The sequence below is a fragment of the Lissotriton vulgaris genome, chromosome 7 (assembly GCF_964263255.1).
Source record: "Lissotriton vulgaris chromosome 7, aLisVul1.2, whole genome shotgun sequence".
NCBI classification, from domain to species: domain Eukaryota; kingdom Metazoa; phylum Chordata; class Amphibia; order Caudata; family Salamandridae; genus Lissotriton; species Lissotriton vulgaris.
This window is the reverse complement of record NC_141695.1, coordinates 85,159,195-85,175,881: the sequence shown is the minus strand read 5'-3', so window position 1 is coordinate 85,175,881 and position 16,687 is coordinate 85,159,195. Positions and strand designations below refer to the sequence as shown.

The 16,687-nt window shown below is 45.8% G+C and overlaps 1 protein-coding gene across 3 annotated transcripts in view; it reads left to right on the top strand.

The window, feature by feature from the left end:
* The first annotated feature begins 4,820 nt into the window (after positions 1 to 4,820).
* The window catches only part of LOC147700843 (putative DBH-like monooxygenase protein 2), a 434,868-nt gene continuing 423,001 nt past the window's right edge, over positions 4,821 to 16,687 (top strand). Inside the window, exon 1 of one of the 3 annotated variants that reach the window (XM_086929747.1) lies at positions 4,821 to 4,882. Coding sequence is in view for 1 of the 3 variants with exons in the window: in XM_086929746.1 (XP_086785872.1) it covers positions 7,814 to 8,083 (270 nt within the window). In the remaining 2 variants the exon portion in view is untranslated. Of the gene's footprint in view, positions 4,883 to 4,991; positions 5,032 to 7,726; positions 8,084 to 16,687 lie in introns of those variants that run through there. The other 2 variants (XM_086929748.1, XM_086929746.1) reach the window with 2 other exon arrangements.

The following is a 16,687-nucleotide window of genomic DNA, read 5'->3' as shown; positions in this document are numbered from 1 at the left end:
GAAGCTGACCCAAAATCCCAGCAAAGCTGAGACCCGTAGCTGACATGAGAGACGTGGGACTGGAACTCCTGGACATCCTGCATTTTTGCAACTGCACCAACTTCCCAAGGTATCCCAACGTTGTGCATTGGGGTATTTGAAGCCCCTGCCCCTAGCACCTTTTGCACCAAAGCTTAAAGGCCTATACTCCACGAGTGTTCCGTGGGCCCGCTTTGTGCTTTTCCGCTCGAGGCTCCTTCGCGGTTCCTAGTCCGTTGGCTAGTAAGCCCCCACGAAGGCCAATCCTTTGTTACTTGAGCTTTCCTGGTTTCTCCAGACGTGCTCTGACTCCCCTCCAAAGGAGGAGCCCCCAGACCTTGCTGGTCTGAACCGAAGCCAATCTTGTCATCTTGCATGGGTTGCTGTTGTCAAGGCTTGTTGGGTCCAATCCGGATTTCGACACTGCAGCACTCGACATCCTTTGTCGGTCAGCTCAAATCCAGCTCCTGGTTGTCGTGGTCCTCGTGGCTGAAGAGTCAAGCTTCACCTCTCTCACCTGAAAACACCCTACATCGGCTGGCATTTTCTCCTCGCCATCCTGGCTAGTGACCCAGACTCTGTCCCCTCTGCTTTCAGGTTCTTCACATCTCTGATCCACCCTTGGATCCACCCGGACACTTTTCCTTTGGTCAACCTGCAGCATTTCTTCGCAGCTCTCCATTGGAATCGACTACAAAACCCGACACCAAAAGACACCTATGCACCCGGCTTCTCTGGGTGAGGTAACACGAGTACTCCGGTGCTCCTGGGGGTCTTGACTCTTGACGTGTCCTAGTTTAAAATGGTTCCATCGTAGTTCACCTCTAAGTGCCCTTATTCTTTAAAACTGTAACTTGTTCGTTCTCCATAGAAAGTCAATGGTGATCCGCGGCTGTGTTTAGACACTGTAGGCGTCCACCGTGGGCCTCCTGCGTCCCTACCTTGGGTGGTTCCTGGTTGCCCCAGCAGTTCTACAGGCCCTAGGCGTGCTTTCTATCCCTCATGTGGTTCTTATGCCACTATTTTAGTACATGGTTTGTGAGGCCCCAAGGGCATAACGTATACTGTGCAACTTATCGTATGCTAATTAGGTTCCTTGTATTGTACTTTTACCTCTGATCTCCTAAAGAGTCCAGAGCGGTCGTGTTTGGAATAAATACATATATATTTGATATATACCTTGTGTGGTGTGCTTTCATTTGATCATTGAAGAGATTATAACAGGTAAAACAACTTGCTTAACTCGCTCTAAGTTTTAACCTGAAGGCTGCTCTCCACAGCTACCATTAGGATAGCTTTCTATAAGGTTTACTTTACAACCTACCATCAATAAAGGTCGTTTGGACTGGTGCAAGGTGCCCACTAGAACAGTGAACATCATATACCAGGCCAACTTCTCACAAACATCACAGCAAGGGTTATTAAAAGATAGGTACATAGCATACTGCTTGAAAGTGAAGCAGGCCCATCAGAGCACGCTAAAAAGTCACATCTGGTCATTTATAAGTAATCCAGCAACACATTGGCACCAGTATTTAACACATGCTGTGGAGGCACTGACGCTAATCAATATGGGCAAGCGTATTGCCTCCCCTCGTGGCACGTAAATTACTGACAAAACAAGCAGAGATAATATCGGCAGAAGTCAAGCACAATCAGTGAAAAAGCTGGGCCACGGCATTTGGGCCATAACACTCTCGACTCCGAGCCTCCGCCTTCTTATCTCTCTCCTCACCCCTTAACGTGACAATGAAGTGTCAGTTAATGGGTTTGCCTTCGTCTGGTTCTGTTAAAGGCGGATTGGTGTGGGTGGAGGAACCGCGAGGGGAAGGACAGTCAACGTTGCCTTTGCACCAATGGAGTAGAATCATTGAACCATGAGCTTTGCATCTGTAGGGCCTTGAAGTTGCTTAGAAAAAAATTCTGGCTCCGACCAATTTTGCACATTCTAAACATCCCCACCTGCCAAGGAGCGGCAGAGGCATGCTTGAGAGGGGACTCTGTATAATTAGACGCCCGCTTCATGAAATGTATTAAAGCTATAGCAGCACTGTTGGAGACCGGTCATTAACAAAAGACATAAACTGATAAATGTCAGACATTGTTTGATTTTAATAGCCTACCGGCATATTTTTACTGAGATTTTATGGAAGAAGCATATATGAATAATATTGTATATTTTAATATCTTTTGGCAGACCGCTACGGAGATTCTTTGAAGAAAAATTAAAAGTGTCTATTTCTATATACAAAATCTTTTTCTAAAACAGTGTTCTATGTATGTAATGATTGCAATGATTTTAAGTAATTATGCAATAAATACATGAATCGAAACATCCACATGTATGTATACCTTAGTGGAGATATATCTTTAAGGTACCTAGATGTGGTGTTAGGAATAGTAAATCTATATTCCCTGTGCACTTACCTGTCGATATTTTGTCCCTCGTAATTCTCACTACGATATATTCTTCTAACTCAATATTGTCTGTGTCAATATTTATTAATACAATCCTTCTAGGCCGTGCATGAGTGTAACCCTTAGCACTGCTTTATTGACTCTAGAACAAGACTTTGCTGCATGTTGACTACTGCAGGCCTCTCATGAAAGTTGCCTCCATTATCAAATGGGGAATAAGTAACTCAAATACTTCATTAGAAGGGATGTATGACATTACAATGCATGCTTTTACCACGCATGCTGTTACAATGCAAGTATTACAACGAAAACCTTTACAACGCATTACACTTGGGGGTGCTGGATAGTGAATAGTTTAATTTACTATTCCAACTCCAGTCCCCGTGGACACTAGGGAAGGTGTTGGATAGTAAATTAAAACTATTCCTTATCCTAGAGCGCCCCCAGTGTAATGCGATGTAATGGTTTTCGTTGTAATACATGCGTTGTAACAGCACTGCGTGGTAAAAGTTGCGTTGTAAAGGTTGCATACCCATTAGAAGAGAAGGGGGGACTCGGGGACAGTATCCTGGCAGACGCTTGCAGGCCTACCTTAATAAACTGTGGATATTATTTAGGGTGCTGTGTATATACCTTGTATCTTATTAAATACTACTTTAGGTATGTGACTGGAAATTAGTTATTGGGTTTACTTTTTGTACGTTCTGCCTTGCCCCTGTGTATGCCTTGCATCTTCCAGAGAAGCCTCAGACTGATTGACGTGCACTACCACTTAAGGTCCGATTCCGATCTCGCTAGGAAAGCCCCCGCACAGATCGAATCCAGAGGGCTTTCCTAGCGAGAGGCGTTGTGCAAGTCCGTCCGAGCGAGTAAGATGCAACCGCATGGTTAAGGACTCGATTCAGCCAGACTCCCATAGCACTCTATGGGAGCTTGTGTACAGGCTCCCTTAGCAAAAAAAGGTTGGGTGCAGAAAAGCGTGCACACCGTGGCGGGCACCCCATTTTGCCCGCCACACTGTGCATGCTTGAATCGGGGGACCCATGCGCACACCCCTGTGTTTGATTAGGAGAGCTCCAGGTTCAAGGGGGCCTGCTCTGGTCTCCGGAGTTCGATTCCGACAACTGCTTCTGCTCGCTGAGACGAGTCAATGCAGCCGTCTGAATCGTGCATCGTACTCGGGGGCATAATATCAAGGGGGTTTATTTCCGCTTTTTTGGCTTTAAAAGCCAAGAAAGCAGAGATAAAATGATCTCCCTATTACCTAGCTGTCGCTAACACCAGTTAGCGACAGCTAGTACGAGATAGCGACCATCTTGGGCCCCACTTTGCATGTCAGTGATATTTATCACTAATGACATGCAAAGTGGGCGTGCCAAGATGTTAGCGACTGGAAACAGTTGCTAACATCGCTATCTCCTATTACCAACTTTTGGAGATATTCGCGCTAAGCGCGAATATCTCCAAAAGCTAACACCTGCCCTGAGCAGTTCTTATATTTTTAAAGAACAAGGGAAACCCAAAAGGAATGCCACTAGGGTCCTTGGGCAGTAGTATATTTTACAGAACAGAGGACCCTAGTAATTAGAGATCAACTGAATGATAGACATATACTAAATAGTATATATGACTGCTGTCCAGCCGGACAGAGTTTTTTATTTTTCAATTTTTCAAATTAAGTGTGTATGTATAACAGTTATACAAAAGTGGGCACAACCTGTAACCCACAAAGGACAAGACAAAACATATGACAGAACAATTATGTAAAAAGCGCACAAACACAGTCTGTACTAGTAATCCATTTTACAGACAAGAATTAAGTCATAGCAACCCATTGTTTAACACAATATGTGAATTGAAAAAAAAACAAGGAGGAGCTACACTGGATCCTACGTACAGACAGTATCCGAAAGGGGCTCAACAGGGTTGAGGATTGGACCTCTCTGCTTTAAGCTCAAGCCAATTGAGTCAGTAATTTTGTAAATATGTTCATGTCAGAAGTTGTATAATGAGATATAATTTTAGATGGTCACAGAGCACTTCACTTCACTTGGGCCACTCCCCTTTCACCACTCTATGATGGACGTCACTTCACCTTCACCATTTTTTTAAAATGCTTGATCGATAAGGGTAGTAATTGTGACAATATGAATTACGCTGGCCCCATTGAGCCACCTTTTGCTTCATCTAATCAATGCATATTGCCTGCTCATTGAGCCATTTTCCGCCTTGTCTAATTACTGTATATTCCCTGTACACCGGCTTCATGTTCAGAGCCGAGAAAATTGACCTCTCTAAGATGGCCGCCAAAGCCAAGGGACTCGTTAGCTATAGTCCTTCCACCATTTCAAGTCCGTCCTTTATTACTACCAGTAAGCTCCACGAGCGGGTAGGAAGCGATCCCCGCCAGAACCCACTTGACCGGCTATCAAGCAATGCCTGAAATGTAAGTAATGCACGAACTCCCCCGCTCCCCACACCCCATAGCGAGGAAGGTCTGCCTCCCTAATTGCTGCTTTACGTCTGCTTTCCCAGATAAACCCTATCATGGATGCTGGATCCGCCGCAAAGACGAGCACTGCTTTATTATTCTAAGTAAGTGCAGCGATGGCTCACGGCGCTCCCGCCCTTGTCCACGCTCCCTCGGCTAATTAAAGTATTTTTTTCCCCCTAGTTTGCACCGGCGAAGGCGCTGTGAGTAAGTTCTCACACGCAGGGACATTGCGGTAGATAACTTCTAGCTCTCACAGCTAAACTACCACGGCAGAAAGCCCGAGTACCCCCATGAATGCAATAATGCACAGTAAAGGTAAAACTTGTAAATAAAATTGCTCTAGGTCAGTCACAATCCCTTTCACTGCGCCGTTCCTAATTGAAATATGGGCAAACACTTCGAATCGCCGCTGGTCCACTTTGCCAGTTCACCAAGCATCTACAAAGTCAATGCGCCGAATAGCACATGTTTTCATTTTGCATGCTTTAATAGTTTGTAGCTCATTGGATTGAATAGTTCTCTCACTGCGACGCTGCCATGAATTCATCGCCAATTGATTAATATGCCAGATCTCAAGCATGCCCATACCAAACTGCGCTGATATTTACATATCTCTCCCTTGCATGTGCTATAGTATAATCTATCGAAACCCACATACTCCCCACAATGTCCGCTCTTTGAAACTGGAACCTGTCACCAATTCATCCCTGAATGGTCACAAGCATGTGCCAAGTAGTCACTATACACAGTGTTTACCACTTCACCACAGCACTGTGCACTTTGCAGACCGTGTAAAATGTACTCATACCTAGTCAAGTTCTAATTATTTCTTTGTTTATGTTTTTTCTCCATTTCTTCCATGTCCTGGCTAATTGTTAATTTAATATTATGTAAATTGCCATAGGGCTAATGAAATTGCTTTAAGCTTCCAAGACAAACCTGACATACCAGCTTTTGTCCTGATGATGATGCATGCATTTAGAAATTGCATCGAAACGTCGTCGACCATATTGCACCATATGTTTTTTTCAATTCACATATTGTGTTAAACAATGGGTTGCTATGACTTAATTCTTGTCTGTAAAATGGATTACTAGTACAGACCGCGTTTGTGCGCTTTTTACATAATTGTTCTGTCATATGTTTTGTCTTGTCCTTTGTGGGTCACAGGTTGTGCCCACTTTTGTATAACTGTTATACTTACACACTTAATTTGAAAAATTGAAAAATAAAAAACTCTGTCCGGCTGGACAGCAGTCATATATACTATTTAGTATATGTCTATCATTCAGTTGATCTCTAATTACTAGGGTCCTCTGTTCTGAGCAGTTCTTAGCCATGTTATCGTTTACTATATAGCTTTATATTTTGACTTATACCCACCTACCTCTTGCCAAGGGAAATGTTCACTACATATCGCTCTACTTACCTACCTCACTCACGATATGGTAAAGTTATACAAATGATATGTATATGTATCTGTTACTATATATCTCTATACCTTAGACTGCCTACCTACCTCTTTTCAGGAAAATGTTTACTATATAGCTCTATACTTCCCTACCTCAGTCACTGTATGGCAGTGCTATGCGAATTATATCTCTACACCATGTATATGTAACTGTGAAGCGCTCTGATACCCAAGGGTCACGTTCGCGCTATATAAAACTCTCTAAATAAATAAATAAATAAATCCAATGGGAGGTGGATAGCATGGCTAAGAGCATTTGCTCGGTAATGCATGAATATCACTGACTTTTCAGTGATATTCATGCATTTAGGCCGATTTTTATCGCTTAGGAGATAAACCTTGATAATATTAAGGCTCCTAAGCGATAAAAATCGCCGCAGCTCGGCGATAAAAATATTGCCGCTAAGCCAACCTAGCGATAATTATCGCTAGTTGTTGGTAATATGCCCCTCGGTCTTTCAGAATCCGGCTCCATTGTGCAGCACGATTCCGCTGCGTATGAGTCAGACGGATAGCTTCGTGTTTGTAAATGAGTCGGGCAGAGCGGACGCAATCTTTGCATCGTACTTGTTTGTTTGTAAACAAGGGGCGATTTGGTCGGAAACATGGGCTCCGAATCGGACTTGCACGCTTCGCATCCCGTACGGAGCCCTTCCTAACGAGATCGAAATCGACCCCTTAGAGTGAAGCACTGAAGGGCTATTACTTGGCACATCTGGTCAGGACCAATAGTAGGTTGGACCCTGGAACAGCAGGAGTAAAGGGCCACAATCTCATGGTTGGACCCAGTACCCCCTGACTTTCCATCGCCCTCGGAAAGGGGTTCTGTCAGCGCCAGTGGTGGACACAACCACCACCAAGGCAGAATGTGAAATACAGTTGTAGAGTTACAAGGAGATTCTGTGGTACAAGGGTCCAGCCCCCACTGGAGGGGGTGGAGACTCACAAATCCATACAGAGGTGTAAATCCGCTCACAAATTGTCAATAGCAAAAAGTGTAGAGATACATCTAGGTGTAGAAGGAAATATGTATGTGAATACATGTCATGTGTAGACACCTTCGTGACTAGGCAATTTACAGTTGAAACACAAACACAGTTGATGCAGGTGAGAAACAATACAATGCCCTGTGCCCCAGTGTCACTCTTTTACTCCTATTTCAAGCAACCTGTTAGACAGGAAAGAGAGGACATCTATACAGAAACTAAAAAAGCACCTACCTTCCAGGAAAGTTTCGCCCCTTAGTGATTATTGGTCAAAACGTTTCCAGTGCACAGCCACGTGACAGATCTTTTATTGCCTTGTCTGTCATCGGTGAGCAGGGATAAGTACCAGGCGCACCTGTGACGGTCCTCAGAGCGGCACTGAGGATTGGTGCCTGTTGGTTGATACTGGAGAGGCCCCCAGAGACCATGAGCCCCCGAGCACTCTTACTCCTCTCCTTGGTGCCCCTGGTCCTGGGCCAGCTGCCTGACCTGAGGTTTTCTCTGACCCTTGACCCCGAGGGGAGAGTTCTCCTGCGGTGGGACTTCAACAAGACCACCGAAGAGATCACCTTTGAACTTAAAGTGGCGACCACTGGGTGGATCGGATTCGGCCTGAGCCCCGGCGGGGGCATGGCGGGGGCAGACATCGTGATTGGCGGAGTGTCACCAGCATCAAATCCATCCACTTATTTTGCAGTAAGTGCTCTAAAGATTCCGGGGGGGGGGGAGGGGGTCGGGGGTTCTGGTTATTTAAAGTGTGGTTTTGTGGCACCAAGTGTTCATATTAAACAGCAGTGGACCATCCACTTATGAACCGTGTGCTCCTGGGCAGAGGACAGCCCTTTACAGACAGGGCAGAGTATGAAGAAGAGAAGCAGGTGGAGGGGATGGATGAAGCAGCTACGAGGCCATGGGGGGGGGGGGGGGGTAAGGGGGGAGGGAGAGGTGGTGCAGGAACTACACCGATCCAAATTCAAGATGACCAGCTAAGGAAAGTTGTAAACAGATGGAGCGAATTCATTTTCCATCCATACAATTTAGAACCATGTTCAAAATGTGGGTGGTTTGCAGGGGAGCAATAGTTATGCATCGGGTCAAACATGACACAACCCGATTCACATCATTTTTGGAGTGCTTTTTAGAAAAACCGATATCTGAGACAAAATTACGTTTATTCCATTTTCAATAAATATGTAGAAAAATCGTTCACCATCGTGGTCTTATATGTAGAAAAAATATTTTCATGGATGAGAATTTCGTTTTAAAATCTCCATGAAACTTGCAAAATAATGTATAAATACAGGCGCCTGTGTACTAACACATATCAGTGGATTTCAGTTACAAAAGTGATGCGAATCCAGGGCAAGGTGTTGAAAGTTTTGTTTTAGAAAGTTGCATACATTAGCGCAAAGTAGTGCGATGCGCTATATAGCGCTACTTGGGGGCCAGCACGTCTACCATGGGTGGAAGATGGACAATTCCATACAATCACACCTCCGTTTTTATAACAATGTTTATTTTTAACATATATAGGCATGGAAGTTGGCTAAACATTTATACCTCCCCGAAGATCAAGTGTTTTTGCAACATAATAACATTTTCATATTAAAGGGTGGTTATCTTAATCGTGACATAAATATAAGGTGAATAATAATGACATTATGTTCCAAATCCTGTTTAACAGTTTGCCGGTGCCCTCTTTGTCGATCAGGTTACAATAAATTCTAGTGCAATGTAACATGGGAAGTAACATGACAATGCATGTCTGTGTATTTCCTCGTACCTGTTAGAATGTGCTATAGGCAGTTAGCGCTTCAACCTACTCTATGTTATTACTGGGTATGAATTTTGAACAGCTTGACAAACTCGTAGAAACTTTCACATATTATATAAAAGTGCAAAAACAGTTCTTTGCAACACCTGGAGCTGTTATAATTTAAGATAAAAAAACTATTCTTCATCTCGGAAGAGAAAAAATACCACTTCCAACCCCTGTTGCCATCTAGTACTGAATACTTGCAGCTGGCTGATCAGTGGTAAACAGGGCAGGCTTGCTTCAAAATCAATAAATGAAGTTTGCAGCACAGAGCCCTAAAAAGCACAGGCATGGGAAATAATGCCCCCCCCCTTTCTGCCACCCCTTTAAAGGGCCATGGTAGGATGTTATCCCTGCAGCCTGGGAGTCTGAAGAGGGAGATCCTTTCCCTGGCAGCTATTTTACCATTATACATGTTTAAATTCCTGTCCAACCTTAAAACCTTTCCAAGACCTTCATCGAGCACAGAAGACTTGGTAGGAGAAAAACGTGTTATGCTCTGGAGTAACCAAGAAATACATGCACTTGGGTGTGCACTGTAACCCTAAAGATGCACGGAAGAACTTGGTCAGGGCTAGACATCTCTTTCATCAACATTTAGGTTTGCAAGAAGATTGGGCAAAACACCTATAAAATAAATGCTGCAGAAGAATATGTTTGTGAGCATAGTCACCTAATGGGGTGTGGTGAGGGGCCATACATAGATGAGTTCTTTACAAATCACATAAAATAGGTTCTTGAAGCTACTAATGGCAATCCGCAGACGAGTTCCTTCTGTTAGCCATCAAGAAGTAGGGCTAAGCTTTCTAAAGGACATTGGGGCAGATTTACAAGCCCCTTGCGCCACTTTTGCGTCACTTTTCCCATGTTAAAAGTGACGCAAAAGTGGCGCAAGAGGCTTGTAAACATGCTCCATTGTTCACTTGGGCCCCCTTTTATTATGGCGCAAGATCTGACAGCCCACAGCCAAACATGAAGAAAAACAGATGCCCACGAGCAACTGTACATGCAGCCCGGAGACCCAAGAGGGCAGCAACACACACCAGCACTCCCCCTTTATCCCCCCCGCCCCCCGGACCACCACAGAGGCAGCGCAGACCAAGACAGAGGACCTTCAGTAAACGCATCAACCTCACTGATCCAACAACAGAGAATTTCATTGCCCACTACAGGCACAAAAGGACAACCATCATATGCATCCTGACCACCATTGCCCACAGGCTGATGGTGCCAACACAGCAGACAACCAACATCCCTCCACAGACAAAGCAGCTGGCTGTGCTGCCCATGTGGGCCTCATGGACCTTATAACCAACAACTGCCAGCCCCATCAAAGTTCAACATAACTGTCTTGGATGTCATCATAAGTTTGAAACCCCAGTACCCATACTCCCCCCACACTGTGCAGGAACAGCTGGAGACCAAGCAAGGCGTCTACACCATAGCTGGCTACCGGCACGTGTCAGGTGGCAATTGACAGCACACATGTCCCACTTGTGCCCCCTGGTGACAATGCACACAATCACTGCACAGGACTCATACACATTACATCAATGTGCAGGCAATAGTTGACCACCGTGGAATCTCAACCAACATCGTCACAAACTACCCTGGCAGTAATGTAATACCCGTATTTGTATAGCGCACAGCTACATCCGAAGTGGTGTCCCGGCGCTGGGGGCCCTCAGGCAGATTAAGCAAGCTATTGCCCGACCACACTGGGAATAGCACCAACACCCACTGACCATGCACATAACCTAGGATTCATCCTCAACTCCTCCCTCTCCATGTCTAAGCAGGTCAACGCCTTCTCCTCCTCCTGCGACAACAACCCCCGCATGCTCTGCAGGATCTACAAGTGGATCCCGACCAAAACAAGAAGAGCGGTGACACAGGCCCTCGTCAGCACAAGACTGGACTACAGCAACGCACTCTACGCAGGAATCCCAGCCAAACACCTACGACAACTACAACGCATCCAAAACGCCTCCGCCCGACTGATCGTCAACGTCCCCCGCCGCAGCCACATCACCCCCCACCTGAGAGACCTACACTGGCTCCCCGTCAACAAGAGGATCACCTTCAAGCTCCTCACCCACGCACACAAAGCCCTCCACAACGCCGGACCAGCCTACCTGAACAGCAAACTCAGCTTCTACACCCCACCCGCCAGCTCCGCTCTGCCAGCCTCGCCGTTGTCCCCCGCATCCAATGAACAACCTCCGGTGGTAGAACCTTCTCCTACCTCGCCGTCAAGACCTGGAACACCCTCCCTACCCACATACGGCAGACCCAAGACCTACTCGTCTTCAGAAGGCTCCTCAAGACCTGGCTCTTCGAGCAGTAGCAGCACCCCCGCCCCTCTCCCCATAGCGCCTTGAGACCCTCACAGGTAAGTAGCATGCTTTACAAGTATGGCAGGTTAAGTGCTGGACTTAACCTGCCGCCGGCACCGGGGATCAAACCGTTAAGCCTGTAGTCCGGAGTCAGGCACCCTGGCCGCCACACCACACCTCTTCCACCAGTTGCAGTGTGTGTTAGAAGTTGGCCTGGCATGTGATGTCTACTATTCTAGTGGGCACCTTGCACCAGTCCAAACGACCCTTATTGATGGTAGGTTTAGACAAACCTTTATAGAAAGCTATCCTAGTGCTAGCTGTGGAGAGCAGCCTGCAGGCTAAGTCTTGAAGGAATGTAAAACAGCGTGTTTTACCAGTCTATAATCTCATGAATGATCCAATGAAAGGAGAACCACACCAGGTATATATATAAAATATACGTATTTATTCTAAACACACCGCCCTAGTCTCTTTATGAGGCTAGGAGTAAAAGTACAATACAAGAACTTAAATAGCACACAGTAAATAAGCACAGCATACGTTTTGCCCTGGGGGCCTAACAAACCATTTCCTAAGAAAGTGGTATAAGAGCCACGAGAGAGATAGAAGCAAGGCCTAGAGCCTGTAGAACCGCTGGGGCAACGAGGAACCACCAAAGGTAGGGATGCAGGAGACCCACGGGGGATGCGTGCAGTGTCTAAACACAGCCGCGAATCACCATTGACTTCTATGGAGAAAGTTAAAGTTACAAGTTTAAAGAATAAGGACACTTAGGAGTGGACTACGGTAAAACCCCTTAAGTACTGGACAATTAGAGAGGCAAGACCCATGGGAGCACCAAAGTACTCGTGTTACCTCACCCAGGGATGCATAGGTGTCTTTCCGTGTCGGGTTTCGTCGTCGTTTCCAATGGAAAGCTACAAAAAAGTGCTGCAGGCGACCAGGTGAAAAGTGTCCGGATGGATCCAAGGGTGGATTGGAGATCTGAAGAACCTGAAAGCAGAGGGGACAGAGTCAGTGACCAGGAAGGCGACAAGAAGATTCCAGCCAATGTCGGGTGATTTCAGGTGATGTAGGTGAAGCTTGACTCTTCAGCCACGAGGACCAGGAGGCGTCGACGACAATCAGGTGCTGGATTCGAACTGTCCCACGTCGGATGTTGAGTGCTATAGCATCGGTATCTGGATTGGACCCAACAAGCCTTGGCAACAGCAACCCACACAGAATGGAAAGATTGGGTTTGGCGCAGACCAGCAAGGTCTGTGGAACTCACCCTTTGGAGGGGAGTAAGGGCACGTCTGGAGCAACCAGGATAGCCCAAAAACAAAGGATTTACCTTCGTGGGGAACCACCAGTCAACGGACTAGGGATCGCGAAGGAGCCTCAAGCAGAAATGGCAAAAGTGGGCCCACGGAACACTCATGGAGTGTAGGCCCACAATCTTTGATGCAAAAGGTGCTCAGGGCTTGGACTACAAGTAACCCAATGCACAACGTCAGGAAAGTTGATGCACTAGCAAATTTGCTGGATGTCCAGGAGTTCCGGTCCCACGTCTCTCTTGAAGCCTAAAGGTCTCAGCTTTGCTGGGGACTCGTGTCAGCCTCGGAGATGTCTGAAAGTCTGTGTCCTGTGTCGCAGATTCTACGGAATCCGGTGGGAGCCTCAAAAATGCAGACCCGGCAAGATGCTTCTCGGGTGCATGTTTGTACAAGGGAGTCACTCCTTGACCCCAAGGGAGATTTCTTCCATCTTCCAATCGAATTGGAATGTCGAAGGTCCAAGATTTATGTTGCAGAGTTTCGTCCAGGGTAATCTAAAGTCGTAGGGACTGGGCTCCTATACTCATACCTAGTTTAGGAGTTGGACTAATTCTAGGGTCCCACCTATGTGAGGACTTGGGGAGGGGGTGGCTACACCACTTTCCCTTTGTCCAGTTTCACGCCAGAGCTGGGGCTGAGTGCCCCAGCAACTGGTTTGAACTGGGAAATGCACAGGGACACCTTGTGTGCCCCAGGCACTGTCTGAAAAGCATTCACTGAATGCACCCACCCTGCCTCAATACACTAAAGCCCAATATACTAAAGCCCTGCCCCCAATACACTAATGCTTTAGTGTATTGGGGCAGGGTGGGTCCTGGGAGGTGCTTGCACCTCCCTGGACAGGAAACCTATTGTCCAAGCCTCCCATGCCGGAGTTTTGTCCAGCTGCAAGAGGTCAGACTCGTGTCTATGGCAGCAGCATCCATTTTGTGATGCTGGGGCTCTTTATAACTATCACCGAGTAAGTAAGTGTGTACATGTCTTCTTCCTCTGGAAGGGTGGAATGCTACCCCCGCTGCCAGGACTGGTGGGAGGTAGTATTCCAAAGTGTTTGACACCAAACACAACATGTTTTGATGCGGCCATTCCAAAAATGGCATTAACCGCAAGGTTTATAATGCACTTAAGAGTATATGGTATGGCTGTATCACAGAACACTTATAAGGAAGGGATTCTGAAAGCTGCAGAGGGGCTCAGCTCATGCTAGGGCATCCTCTCACACAAAACCAAGCACTCTGCCTCCAGGATTGCCAAGGCCTGCCATAGGAGTGACTTATAGGTTTATATGTGTCCGTTTTAAAAGGTAGATATAAGTATACTATATCTAAGTAAGGGGTACAAGTACCACCTTACCCAGGCTGCAGTAGCAGACCTGTGGTGCCATTTTGGAAGGCTTCCCAGGGGTGGCATAATACATTCTTCAGCCCCTGGTAGGCCTCTGGGTACCTATGCCCTTGGTACCTAAGTTACCATATACTAGGGACTCAAAAAGGTAATCCAGCTAGGCTGGGGTCCTGGTTATCAGGGCCACAGCCAGACTAAAATCGATAAACCAGTGAAACACAGCAAAACGTGGGGGTAACCATAGTAAGCAGATCCTACTCTCCTAAACATCCCTCCCAAACGCAGGGATATTAAACTAACCTTGACCAGTTGAGTCTTCACGTTCTATGTGGAAATATCTGGAGAGGCCATCTGCATTTGCATGCTTACTACCATGTCTATGTTCCACTGTATATTCCATCTCCTGTAGGGAAATGGACCACCTTAAAAGTTTGGGGTTTTCACCCTTCATCTGTTTTAGCCATAAGAGGGGCTTATCCCTTAAACTACTTTCACCCCGTACCTTCATCCATCAGGACCACGAGGTTTAGCGCTGGGATACTCTTGGGTGACTACGCGCTCTATAAAAACCTAAAATAAATAAATAAATAAAAATAAATTATGGTCTGTCTGAACAGTGAAGTGAGTACCAAACAAGTATGGCCTCAGCTTCTTCAGAGCCCAAACCACAGCAAAGGCCTCCCTCTCAATAGCTGACCAACATTTCTCTCTAGGGGTCAGCCTTCTGCTAATAAAATCTACAGAGTGGTCCTGACCCTCATCATTCAATTGTGATAGCACAGCCCCTACCCCCAAATCAGATGCATCTGTTTGGACAATGAATTCCTTGGAGTAGTTAGGACTTTGCAGAATTGGTGCTGTGCACATGGCCTGCTTCAGGTCATCAAATGCCTTTTGACAGCTGACTGTCCACTGAACTTTCTAAGACATTCTTTTAGAAGTTAAGTCATTCAGGGGTGTCACAATGGATCCATACCCCTTGACAAATCTTCTATAGTACCCAGTCAGGCCCAAGAGAGCTCTGACCTGAGTCTGGGTGGTTGGAGCAGCCCCGTCCATTATGGTCTGGATTTTGCTCTGCAATGGTTGAACCTGGCCTCCACCTAAAAGGTGGCCCAGGTACACAACCTGACTCTGCCCTATCTGGCACTTAGTAGCCTTGATAGTTAGGTGATCTTCCCAGGTGGAGCTAAAGACAGCAATATCATCTAGATAAGCTCCACTATAGTCTTCCAGGCCTGTTAAGACTGTGTTCACCAACCTTTGAAATTTGGCAGGTGCATTTTTCAGACCAAAGGGCATTATCACAAATTGATAATGTCCACCAGGGTTTGAACATGCTGTTTTTGGCTTTGCATCATCAGCTACTCTGATCTGCCAGTAGCCAGCTCAAATGTGCTCAGAAATGTGGCAGAGGCCAACATATCTATGAGCTCATCTGCTCTGGGTATTGGATGGGTATCAGTCCTGGAGTGACTCCATTGAGACCTCTGTAGTCAACACAAAATCTCATCTCTCTCTTACCACCCTGGGTGTGAAGTTTTGGTACCAAGACTACTGGACTAGCCCAAGGGCTATCTGAGGGTTCAATCACTGCCAAATCCAACATTTCCTGGACCTCAGTCCTGATTAAGTCCCTGACATGATCAGGTTGCCTGTAAATCTTATTTCTAACAGTCAGACTGTCTCCAGTGTCCACTTCATGAGTGCACCAGGTAGTCTGACTTGGAGTCATTTCATTTCATGAAGCTTTATTCGGTACATTATTATACAAATGACCATAAAAGCATACAGGCAAAAAACACAATTACACGAAAATATACAGAAAATAGATAAAACATGATTAAAACATCATACTTTTACAATGGTACATGGATTTACATATAAAAGTTGCAATAAAAATGCATATATCCGGCGAGTTCACATTAAAAATCAATTTCATAGCCTGATCAATGCTGCAGATTCCATATTTTATGAATATTGGTTTAAGATAAACCAATCTAAGGTTCAGGAATAAAGTACAAATTAGCATAAAGTGCAGTGTGCTTTGCTCTGAATGCCCATCACATAGGCAGGGGCCAACGGGATGTTTCTTAGGATGAGGAAAGGCCACAAAGACATGGGCCAGTCCGAATCTAATTCTTGTAAGAACGAACCTGTGGGCCGGTCTGGATACCTGGCTTAAGTACAGCTGCGGACCTTCGCAATCAGTATATTTGTTATAAAAAATAACAGTAGTCAGGTGGGCATTGTTAACTAGACGCCTCTCCACTCGATATGCCAAAAATTTGTTTTTTAGTACCTGTTTAGGAATATCTCCAGCACCATACGGTTTATGGTCTATTATATCCAGTCCAAAAATATCCTGAAAAGCATCTACGGTATATTTTAGCCAAGGGATCTTGTTATAGTAAGCTAAATTAAGACAATCCCGGATGACATGTTGGTTAAAAAGTGTCTCTTCCTTGTTCCATATGGCACG